The sequence below is a fragment of the Carassius auratus genome, chromosome 24, assembly GCF_003368295.1.
Source record: "Carassius auratus strain Wakin chromosome 24, ASM336829v1, whole genome shotgun sequence".
Taxonomy (NCBI): Eukaryota; Metazoa; Chordata; class Actinopteri; order Cypriniformes; family Cyprinidae; genus Carassius; species Carassius auratus.
In genome coordinates, this window is record NC_039266.1 from 8,038,504 (window position 1) to 8,051,023 (window position 12,520).

A 12,520-nucleotide genomic window follows, 5' to 3' on the forward strand; every position below is an offset into this window, starting at 1 on the left:
GTTTCTATCCATAATGCATATCAGTTCTGGCCGCCGGGCCTCTCCAGGGGAACGAGAGCGAGCCGATGAGAGGCTCTTCATTGTGTCAGTCTGAAAGACTGTGGTCCTTCTGCGTACTTGTTGACGGTGTGACAGGAACTAAATGACTGGGTGAAAATCACACGCGTGAACGCTGCGTTAGCGCCCAGCATGTGTTCGTCCTGCTGACTTCACCTGGACGTTGGTTCTCAACCCGAGAGCTGCTATTGTCTGCTGAGAGACACCTGTGTTGCCATAGCAACCGCTCAGGCACGGGTCGATGGTGTGTGTGTGTGTGTGTGTGTGTGTGTGAGGTGTATTATGAAAGGAAGGAGAGATAGGGGCCTCACCTGAATGCTTGGCTGAATCTCTATAACTCGTCTCCAGCCTCTTGCTCTCGGCTGCTGGACTAAAGCCAGGCACCTGGCATTCTTCAGCTCCATGTGTGTGTGTGTGTGTGTGTGTGTGTGTGTGTGTGTGTGTGTGTGTGCTGAACACTTACCTTTGCTTTGTATAAAGGTGTTATACAGAGTGGATTTCTCTCCTGTGAAACACCTTTTAATGACTTCCCTGCTGGACAAAAGCTGATTTTGCAACACAGTAGCTGGATTTTTGCAGGTCAGCTGTGACCAAGATGATCTACTAGGTTGAAACTTGGTCTGCTTGACCAGCTAGAAATGCTGTATGATATGGGAATGTATTTCTGGATTTTACTCCATCGGGTGCTATATATGATGGGTTTGACTCTGCGCTGTGATTGGATCGTCTGTGTACAACAGGACAGCGCCCACTCACTGGATGCTAACACTGGTCTCCATAGTAACCGTTGTAAACATCCTGTTTAATGAGTCATGTGATCCCACTGTGTTAATCTCTCCCCACCTCTCAAAGCGCTCTATAATTCAACCTTTTTTTTTGTATTCATATTATTATACTAATTATGTTAATCTTAAATGGCATTTATTAATGTGTCAGCTTTGAGTTAATGGTGTTTTTGATGAATATTTGTAGTCCACTGGCAGTAAATATGTTGAAATGGTTTAAAACTTGGTTAAAAAAATCATCCTTGCTTTCATAAAGAATTTTGTGTTTATTTGATGCCTTTAGTTACATTTTTAGCTTTATGCACTTTTTTTTTATTATTAAAGCTGAGGTATGTCATTTTATACACCACTTTTGTCTCAAAATGGATCTGCAATATGATTGTTTTCGAACAAGTATCCTCCAAACACTTTCACTATCAAACGATGCACCACAGGCGAAAAAATAATGAATGAATGAACAAATTTGGAACGAATGAATCTATTCTGGCTTTTTTTCCCTTGCAATTCTGAGTTTATATCTCACAATTCAGTCTTTTTCTGGCAATTCTGAGCAAAAAAGTCAGAATTACAATTAAATTAAGCAAGATATAAACTCTCAATTCTAAGAAGAAAAGTAGGGGCTAAAAATATTCCATGACCGAAACGAAACACAAGTTATACGTTTTTCCCCCTTAGAATTGCACGAATAAAGTTTGAATTATGAGAGAAACCATGATGGAAACAAGCTTCCATATTTTCCCTGCCTGTCATTGGTCAAACAGACAGAAAGCCCCACCCCAAACTCATGCCATTAGTTAAATTGTTGCTATACTGGGCTTACTGGGACGCTTTAGACAACGCCACAGACACAGTGTTCATATTCTTTGGTGGAATGAGTGGCTTATTTTTAGATGCTTATTCGATTGTGAAAAAATATTTGAAAATTGAAAAAAATAAAATTCACTTTCTATGTTTAACTAATTAGTACCATTTGACCTGTTCTTTATCTCTCTAGAAAGAACAAGACGACTTAATTTTGACCCCGGATGGAACGCGGGAGTTTATGACGTTTGAAATCCCTCTCAATGACTCGGGTTCGGCCGGTTTAGGGGTCAGCGTCAAGGGCAATAGATCGAAAGAGAGCCACGCTGACCTGGGCATTTTCGTCAAGTCTATAATCACTGGAGGAGCCGCCTGCAAGGTGAGGAGCAGCTCTCTGATTGGCTACGGCACTCTCTTTTTTAATGTTCATATATTCCAAATAAACTTTTAATATGCTCTCGTGTGTGCGATCACAGGACGGGCGGCTGAGGATCAATGACCAGCTGATAGCGGTTAATGGAGAGTCTCTGCTGGAGAAAAGCAACCAGGAAGCGATGGAGGCCCTCCGCACGTCCATGTCCATCGAGGGCAACAAGAGAGGCATGATTCAGCTGATCGTGGCCCGGCGGCTCGCAGGGAGAGGAGAGGTCAGTCATCCACCGTCTGCTACACACAGACGAACCACACATCTGTGTTTACATTCATACATGCTTCATTGTATTGAATATTGCTCTTGTAGTGTTCCTAAAATTTAAAAGAATATTTCTAATAACTTTACTTACAAACAAAAGGCTACTCGAATGTACTTAAAGAGACACACTTCCATGCACTTTCTACTCGAGTCGAATTAAAAGTTTTACATTTAAACTACATTCAACTGATAGTTTTAATAATCGTTTGTCATGCTTTAAAGAAGTAAACTTATTTAATAAGACTAATAAACTAAAGTGCAAGTAAAGTACTTGATTAAAAGTTGATCTGTAGTTATCTAGTACTAATTCGTATCGTGAAATATCGTGAAACTTGATCATTGTTCTTCTACAATCTTTCAAACATTAGGAATGAAAGACGACAAGAAGCTTGAGTTAAGGCCCAATTATTCCCAATTTTTGTCTTCAAACTGCTTGCGTTTTAAGGGGATTGTAGCAATGATACAGAGACGTTTTCATTTCAATACAGTTCCAAAGATTCAGTCTTCCTGATCTTGCATCCTTTCGAATGAATGTATTTGTTGCTTGTGAATGGTTTGGTGTATATATATAAGTTTTATTAGTATTTACCCAGCATGACCTGAAGATAATCTGACCCAAATGTGGGAATAAAAGCCGAAGGATAAATGTGAAAAGTATGTTTTGTCAAAATGCTGGGAAATGTAGCATGGCATAAATTGAAAGATTGAACTCTGCATGACCTAAGGAACCAGAGTGTTGCAAGAGTGTTGATGGCGTTTATTAGAGATATTTGAAATAAAATGGCATCTAAACACAGTACCGACTTTCCCCATTTGGTACTATTGGCTGCCAGACTTTAATACAAGAAACTACAAGACAATAGTTCAGTGCAGGTTCTTAAATTCAGATGAAAATGACTTTCATCCAGCATGAAGATGAACGGAGAAGCTGTCTGAGTGAGTGACCGACAGAGTAGTGTCTGCAGACAGGGAAGTTTGACTGCAGAAAAAGTGAATTAAAGTGTGTAGTTCTTATCAGACAGACACAGGAGACGGAGAGAGAGAGAGAGAGAAAGTGACACGGGGGTGTGAGCAGCGGATTGCGATCGAAAGCAATTTGACCGCTGAAAAGCTCATGCTGATTTATACTGATAACAGATGGCAGAATGAAATATCAAATATCAACTTCAAATGCCGTCTTTTCCATCCCCTCTCTTTCCCCAATGCAATCCTTTGGATGTGTGTTTGTGTTTCGCTCTTTTTTTTTTTTGCCCTCACAGAGTCATAACATCTGAAAGTGTAATCTAACACTTATCTTTCTAAAGAATATACGACAGGCGCTTTGAAGGCCCTGCTTTAGAAGGAGATGAAATTCATAATGATGACTGCTTATGGAAATGAGACGTCTGGCGTCTGTGGCCGTGCTCTCACGGAGAGGATGTTTCCCAGAGGAGAGAGTCGTTGCTCTTTTAGAGCTCTAGGGACTTCATAGAGTCTCCTTTATGGCTCTTTTAGATATCAGCTGCATCTCTGATGTTTTTTTCTTAAAATTTATTGGGAGAAATAAAAATACACAGTAACAATGGCTTTCAGTAAAAGTACAGTGCGCTATAAAATGAAAGTGAATCCTACAGCTCAGACCATTCACTCTATTTGATGATAAATGTTTGAATTTATGATGAAGCAGCACAGTTTTAGACATTGATTATATTTGTGCTGAAACGCATTGTTTTAAGGAGAAAAATCAGGAAACTCAATAATTGCTTTATTCATTTAATTCTTCTGCTCACCTGTAATATTGTGAAATATTATTAAAATATTATAAAAATTTAAATGAACCGTTTACTATTTGATTTTAGTGTAAACTGTAATTTATGTCTGTGATGCTCCGCTGTATTTTCAGCATCATTCCTCCAGTCTTCAGTGTCACATGATCTTCAGAAATCATTCTGATATGATGATTTACTGCTCAAGAAACATTTCTGATTATTATTAATGTTGAACACAGTGCTGCTTCATATTTTTTTTTTTTTTTTTTTGTGGATATAGAAAATCTTTTAAATTTTAAATGTCTTTGATGTCAACTTTGATTAATTTGATATATCCTTGCCGAATAAAAATACGAATTTGTGAAATTAAATAAAAAAATAAACAAATAAACAAACAAACAAATAAAGGTACTGACCTCAGACTTTTGAATGGTAGTGTATGCTTATGTATATTGAAGTAGCAATAATACTTAAAATGTTTTATTCATGTCAAATATACAGTGTGTAGGTAAATAATAATAATAAAAATAATTTATTGTATATTATCTTCAGGTCACGGCCATTCACTTCAGGAGGATTGTGACTAGTAAAAAGTGTCCTGTGTAAAAGTTTGATGCAATATAGGAATGTGAAAAATGACACTGGGTTAGCAAACACATCTTGTGCATTTAAAACACATAAACAGTCACCTTACACATTACAGCCTTCACTCATATGAATCTGACTGCACCGCTCGTGCTGTATTTGTATTTGCGTGCATCTAGTGAAGACAACACAACAGAGAGAAGAAATAAGTCTCTGTAGTTTCTTTTGTACCCAGTCTGCCTCTTCTTGCAAACTCACAACCTGACTAAAATATAACGTCTTTTGTAATCATTCACGGATGTACGCCCAGAAACCTGCGACACACACACACCAAGCGCCCACTGCTGTGCTCAGATCAGCCTTTATTAGTGACGGTGTGGAGCTGATTGGACCCGTTTGAGAGCAGCAGACTCATGCTTTCTTCTGTCCCCTCACACACACACACACACACAGACGCGTCCCTTCCATCCTCTCTCGCTCGTCCCAAGGTCACCTGTCGCCTTCAGGAGCACCCGGACTCAAGGTCGCTTTTATCTGTCTGTCAAACGAGGAAGAGGACGGTTGCTTTCATCCTTTTCATCCAACTTTGAAGTGCAGCCGAGCTCCCGCTGTGTACCAACATGCACTATAAATTGTGCTTTGATATGGCATTCAGAGAGATGGAAAGCTGAAATAAGAAAAAAGAGAGATGGCAAGAGTAGTGAAAATAGAAAGAAGAGGAGAATGATGGGTAGCGTGAGATTGCAGGGGCCACTGAAGGAATCAGAGATTGTGCGGCACTGCTCTTTCTGACAGCCGGTGCTTTGCTACTGTCATACAGCAAATGCTGGAAAACAAGAGGCCAGCATTAAAATGAATAAGATCCATCACTGTCCACTACCCTGTGTGTGTGTGTGTGTGTACTCGATTATGTTTGGGAGAAGCACATTCTGTCTCTAGTCCTGTCCTGAATGTGAATCGATGTCCTACGCTGTCAATCAAAAGCTCTGTTGTTCCAAAATACAGCCAGTCCATTCGCTCGTTAGTAATAGCAGGTGTTCATATGTAAAGTGTGGTTCTGTTGCAAATACATTTTTATATATTTGCTTAGACACTAAAAATCTGCATCTGAAATATGCAGTAATATGGAGTAATTGGCTGGAAAGCTGGAATTACATAGTATAGATGAAACCTTAGAAAATTTTAGATGAAACAGTGTTAAAGCAGGTTAACACTGAAGTACTAAAGTAATTAAAACTGATATAGATGACAAGAGCACATGACAAAATAACTACATTTAAAATGAAAACTGAAAATATAAAAATAAATCCTAATTTGAAATATTTATATTTTTATAGTATATTGATATTATTAAAATAACACTGTTTTTGAGAACTGTTTAGGGTAGGGATTAAGAAATGTCTATTTAATAGTAAATATATATATATATATATATATATATATATATATATATATATATATATATATATATATATATATATATATATAGAGAGAGAGAGAGAGAGAGAGAGAGAGAGAGAGAGAGAGAGAAATATAAAGGTATTAAAATAGTATTTTTATGTTTCTAAAGCTGAGCATACAAAATATAGAGCCTGTCCTCCAATAAATAACAACCATATACTGTAGGTCGTTTGTGCAAGTACCTTATTACAACCTATGTTTTAATTTTTTTAAGTAAAATTCCATCTAGCGGGTGTAAAAATAACAACAGTATTGTGCTGCATCTGTCGTCATGAAATTATATATAACCTCATTACCAAACAAAATGCTCATTTATTTCAATGCAACGTGTGGACTCTTTACACTAATCTCACAGTAATTCGTACATATTTTACTACTGTAGGTGGCTTATTCGTTCCAATGACCACTCCTAACCCCACCCCTAAACCTACCTCTGACAGAAATCATGCAAAATTATGATTTATAGAGCATATACATTTTATGAGCATGTTTGTTCCCTGGGATCGAACCAGTGATCGCATGATTACATATCAGCGTATAAAGCAATACTCTACCAACTGAGCTACACAAAACCCAAATTACAGCGCAAATAAAAGAGTGCAAAACATTAATATGAAATTAATATGAAAACATCCTGTTGCTGATAGGGGCGCAATTTTAGTATGCGCTCTCATGGGTCGTATTTCAGGGATTTGGACAAACGACCTATACAGGAGTATTAGTTGAAGGAGAGGTTGCTTTTAAATGTTAGTTGCTGTCACTTTGTCAATATATGCTTCAGTGCCTACAAAACCATTCTTCTAAACCTTATGTACGAATACTAATGAGATGAGGCTGCATAGGCAAGCTGTCTTCAGATACATATGATTCATCTTAATATTTTGACATCTTAGAAGAGAGCATTATTTCTTCCAACCTTTTGGAGCAGTGTTTGTTTCTCAAGCACCTATGCTGTTTAGGAAGGCAATTCATGATTTGAAGTTGTACAGTTTGTGCTTCTGACTAAAGACTCGCAGATGGAACTGGGAAAGGCCTGCCGTGGAAAGATTGACCTGATTTTGTCACAGTTGCAGTAGATCCAAAGGCTCAAACTGTAAATGAAGGGTTTAATAATCAGCCGCTGACTTGAGTGAAATGCTCTTGTCTGAAATAGGTTTCAAATTGAGAAGTGACTATCTCTCAGACTGCCTTTGGTAATTGAAGCAGTGATGTTCTTGGTAAGGGATTGTCGTGACCCAGATAATGATGTAATGTATTATTGGTCATTGCGTGTTCTTCTTCAGTTCAATAATTGAGGCTGAGCTTCAGAGAGGCGGTGGTTCCAATCGATGGCTTTCGGATTCTATTAATATAAGGTCATAAGTTCTCAGGCAATTAAAAGTCTTGCAGTCATTTGAATTCAATTAATTTCTTAAAATACTTGAAAACTTATGAAAAATTAGGGGACAAAAGCAATATTCGTTTTAGCAAACTTTAAGTAGAAATGTAGTTTTGAGTAATTAACGCACTTAAGATTCTTATTATTATTATAAATGTTTGGTGTGAAGTTATCAAAGTTCACCAGACTGTTCAAAGACAGCCTCTGAGGACTGTGGGTAATTGGAAGCGTATGTTGCTCTTCATAAAGGTCGGCGTGTGAGCCTATCAGCGCTGGATTATTGAAATGAGAAATTAATACATTTCCCCAGATTGAGTGTGTCCAATTAGTTTTCCACGCTGTTTAACTGGCTTGTGTTCGTCTGTGACACAGCGCTGTCATTACGCTTAAAAATGTATTACATATAGCCTACTTTTTTGGACCATGTGAGTAAATGATGACAGAATTGTCATTTTTGGTTGGGTGAACTATAACGTTAATAATTTATTTTCTTAATTTTATTATTATTACTTTGAAAATATGAAATAATTTCTTTAATGAAATGATACTCTAAATAATAAACTAAAACTGCCAGTAGGTGTTAAATTTCTTAATGAGTAAGTCATCGAGTCATTTATTCATTCATTTGATTCGTTCAAATGGCTGATTAAATCAGGAGTGAAGTAGATGGTTCTTTATGAATGGTTCATTGAATCAAACCCAACGCGACTATGGCCAATGGTTCAACACACCAAATGGTTCACCAAATTCGTTCAAAGCATGGATTAAAGAAATGAAATACTGCTGTGGGTTACTCAGAGATCAACAGTTCTGCTTTGTCTTTATCTTCTGGTTGGCAAAATTGATCAAAACAGACAGCATTGTGTCTAAAATAACACAATATTAACTTCTTAATGAACTGTTGTATAAGATGAGTATCACATTTGCACTCCTGTGATATTGTACTTAGCCTACAGCTCGTGTGATATTTTTTAACTATGTGATGTAAATCTGAGACACAATCTCAAACAGACGTTTTGCCCCATATCTTGAATTTTAGGTATATTCTCTAGGCTCCATCACGCAGTAAGTTTATAGTCATATTATACTCATATTAGTCATTAATCGTCAGTATGAAATGGCAGATGATCCACATAGGTCTGTATTTTAACATATTATTTTTCTAATTAATGTGTTAACCTCTTAGCCAGCACAAAGACGTCCTCTTCTTCAACGCCTTTCAACTCGCACGTGTCAGTGTTTATGAATAGATTAAATAAAATGGGACAAATTTAATCTTGACAATCTATAAATCCCAGTTTAGTTAGAAAGGTAAGGTAAGCCACAACATATATATAAAGACACACACACACACACACACACATTATTATTATTCATTTTTGTTTATACATTTTACGCATATTACACATAATATTGCCATTCAAATGGCATTTTATGATATATATACTTTTTTTTTTTGCTATAAACAACAATGTACATTTATTGACACAATATATATAAGTGTGAATATGCATATAACACAACCATCTTCATGCATATTCAGGAGTTATGTCTGAAGAACTGTGAAGGGCTCTCTGGTCCGCTGTTTTATTCACGGTTTCTTTGAGGATATTTTCTTTTTTACTACAAAGAGGAATCAAAGTTATTGCACATAGCTGGAAATCCTTTAGGGAGTAGAGAAATGCACACGCTGTCCTCACTCGGTGATGCTCTGTTCTTTGAAAGTATGAAATTTGCATCAAGGTAAAGATAATTTGATGTTTTACAAAATAACTATTTAAAATATCCTTAGAAGTGTTTCTCATTTTCTTCTATTATTTCCTCCTGGTTCAGAATATGTGAACTTTGTAGATTAGTCTCAGAGGAGGTGTACAGTAACCTGGTAGATGTTTGATGCAGTCTGCTCTAATTGCCAACCACTGAAAAAGAGAAAAATGTAGAGTATAGCACAGCAGCTGAAGTCTGGTTTACATGATTTGAACAAGAAGTGAGTAAGCAAAGCAACAGCATGCTTCCGTCGTGCTTTTATACTGACAGTATTTTTGCTGCGTAACTAAGCTGTTAATATCTTATTCAGTGCTGTTTCTAAAGTGAATGCATCTTTTTTAAGTATGTTTAGTTCTATTTAGTCCAGCAAAAATATCCATTTATAACACATTAAGAAGTAATTTTTTAAATGCTGTAATATGAGTGCCAAAATAAGTACTTTCTGCTTTATTAATTGCAATTTTAGACTCTTAATTCCTTAGCATTCTTACCAAACTGCATCTCAATTATGAAGGACAGTTAATCTTGATTTTTTTTTAAAGCTAAAGTGCCTCCTGTGCATAAAAACAACCCATGTGGTTGGTGTCCACATGACGCTCATGAGAGCTGACATCAGGAAGGAAGTGCCACGCTGGCTTCAGAAAACCGTCCTGCTGAAATGAGGGCCTGATCGATTGTGTCTTGAGAGAGCTATCAATCAGCCTGACTGCTAAATTATGGTTTTATTAGCATCGAGCCATACTGCTGCTCCATGGGGCGAAGCGTGGCATGATGGGACGCATCCACATGCGCCAGACAATAAGAGAAGGACGTCTGGATCTGAACTTCATTAGTTTATTTACTCTCTGATGGACCTCTATGACATGAGCTCACGGTGACTTACTGATGTCATATCACAGTTGCTGGGATTTATGAGGAGGACAGAAGCATCATGGGAAATGTAGTTTTGTGCAACAAAAAATAACTAAAACAAAGGAAAAGCTGGGTGTGTGTATGAGGCAGGTTTGTTTGACTGGAGGCGTCCAGGGAGCAGAAGCCCGGCTCCGAGTGAAGACGCTCTCTGTAATCCACTCACAGCTCAGCAGGGAAACTCAATTGGTGCACATGAGAAAGTAAGTGATTGAATGAAAGGGCAGCGTACTAAAGCACAGTGGTATTGTGCAGATTCGGTGTCACAACAACTCAATCTGACTCACTCACACTTCACAAGGTGAACAGAGACAGTAGTGTACAGAGGAGATCAGCGTAGCTTTCATTTGCTCTTTGTTGTCGGTAAAAATGTCTCTTTTTTTATTAAATTAAATAAGTAAAGATAATAATAACTTAACTATATTGATACATTTACACACTTTTTTTTAAATAATGAAAATACAATGTATAAAAAATTAGATATGTAAGGTTTAGCACGTTTATAATGCATAAATAAAGCAAGTTTGTAATATGAGTGTTATTTTAGTATAATTTAAATACCATTGTAGTTTTTATGAATATATCAATCAATATTTATTTTATTTTTTACACTTTCATTTAGTCATTTTGTTGTGTATTTTATTGAACATCTATCTATCAAGATAGATAGATAGATATACATATAATTTATTTATTTATTATATCCTTAAATATATAAATGCAAAGTACATTTGAATCTAAGTTTACTGTATTAAAAAAAATCTATATAAATTAATGTATGTATCTGAAAATGTACTTAAATTTGCCACTTTTAATTATCAACTAATTTTGATCTGTAGATGCCACAGACATAAGTGCTTTATCATGTTACAGCCTGTATTTATAATATCCTATGGACATAAGTTGATATATAAATTTTATATATCAACTTATGTCCAGTATTTAGGCAATGGTCCCATACAGATGACTTAGGTTAGCCGGTCACAATAAAGGTCACTTACATACAAAAGGTACAGTAACAAAAAAACAAAAACAAACCTGTTAACCTGCACCTGGACACCGGCACACTGAACGCTCTTTGTTTGCACATGTCAGTGTTTATGAATAGATTAAATAAAACGGGACAAAATTCAACAAAACACACATATATCATCATGAAGGTCTAAGCCTAAATGGTCAGGGAAAACTAAATTACATTTTGGGTGTAAGAAACCTTGACTAATTCTATATTATATGTGGATTTTAAATGTGTAGAATTTTGCTCCTTAACTAAAGCAGTTGTACCCATTCAGTGCCCTTACTCTCACCACTGAGAGAATTAATTCACCCATTATGGGGACAAACAATAAACTGTCACTGGCTCAAAAGCACAGTATTCACAGGATAAATTTGAGAAGTTCAACCCACAGCTGCACAGCCTCGGGCACTTATAGCCGTCATAATCCACTTGAAAAATAGACTGAAAATATGTGGGAGAGGACAACAGATCTGCCATGGAAAGGAGTTCATCTGCTCCCTATACAGCCGAGGAAATGAATGCCAGGAGAGGGAGAGAATGGGATTGGAGAGATGTGATAGAGAGGGCTAATGAGGCTGTCTGGGTCTCCAGAGAGAGCTGGACAGAGCAGAGGCTGCATGTGACAGCTTAAGACCTGTAATTACAGGCCGAGAGAGGGAGAGGGGCGCTGGATTAAGACCTCATAAACAGCATCAGGAGGCCAGCCCAGTCTGGAAGTGTGTGTGTGTGTGTGTTCGAGAAAGGATTAGAATGACTACATGATGCTGCTATGTAGACAAAGATATTATCACCGCAACATTTTCTCAAATGTGTTTTAATGTTAAAGTGGTATTATCATGGTTAAGGCAACAATATGAAAAAAAGACCATAACTAAGTTTTTATTTGTGTATTTTCTGAAGGATATACTACTAGAAAAGATGGATGTGTGGATAGATAGATAGATAGATAGATAGATAGATAGATAGATAGATAGATAGATAGATAGATAGATAGATAGATAGATAGATAGATAGATAGATAGAATGATAGGTTGAAGGATGGATGGACGGATGAATAGGTTGACGGGAGAATGAATAGAATACTAGATATGTATAGGAAAGATGGACAGAAGGATGGATGGATGGGTGGGTAGACGATGGTTGGTTGGATGGATGGATGGATGTATAGGTTGAAGGAAGAATGAATAGATAAATGGAAAGGTAGAAGGAAGGATGGATGAAGATGGATGGATGGATAGGTTGAAGGAAGATGGATGGATGGATAGGTTGAAGGAAGGATGAATAGATAGATGGATAGATAGAAGGATGGATGGATGGACA

The 12,520-nt window shown here is 36.9% G+C and overlaps 1 protein-coding gene across 3 annotated transcripts in view; it reads left to right on the forward strand.

Moving 5' to 3' along the window:
* The window catches only part of LOC113042226 (partitioning defective 3 homolog), a 407,940-nt gene that overhangs the window by 233,745 nt on the left and 161,675 nt on the right, over window positions 1-12,520 (forward strand). For all 3 annotated transcript variants that reach the window (XM_026200884.1, XM_026200885.1, XM_026200886.1), the window contains 2 exons: window positions 1,837-2,022; window positions 2,120-2,290. In XM_026200884.1, coding sequence (XP_026056669.1) covers window positions 1,837-2,022; window positions 2,120-2,290 — 357 coding nt within the window. The remainder of the gene's footprint in view (window positions 1-1,836; window positions 2,023-2,119; window positions 2,291-12,520) is intronic.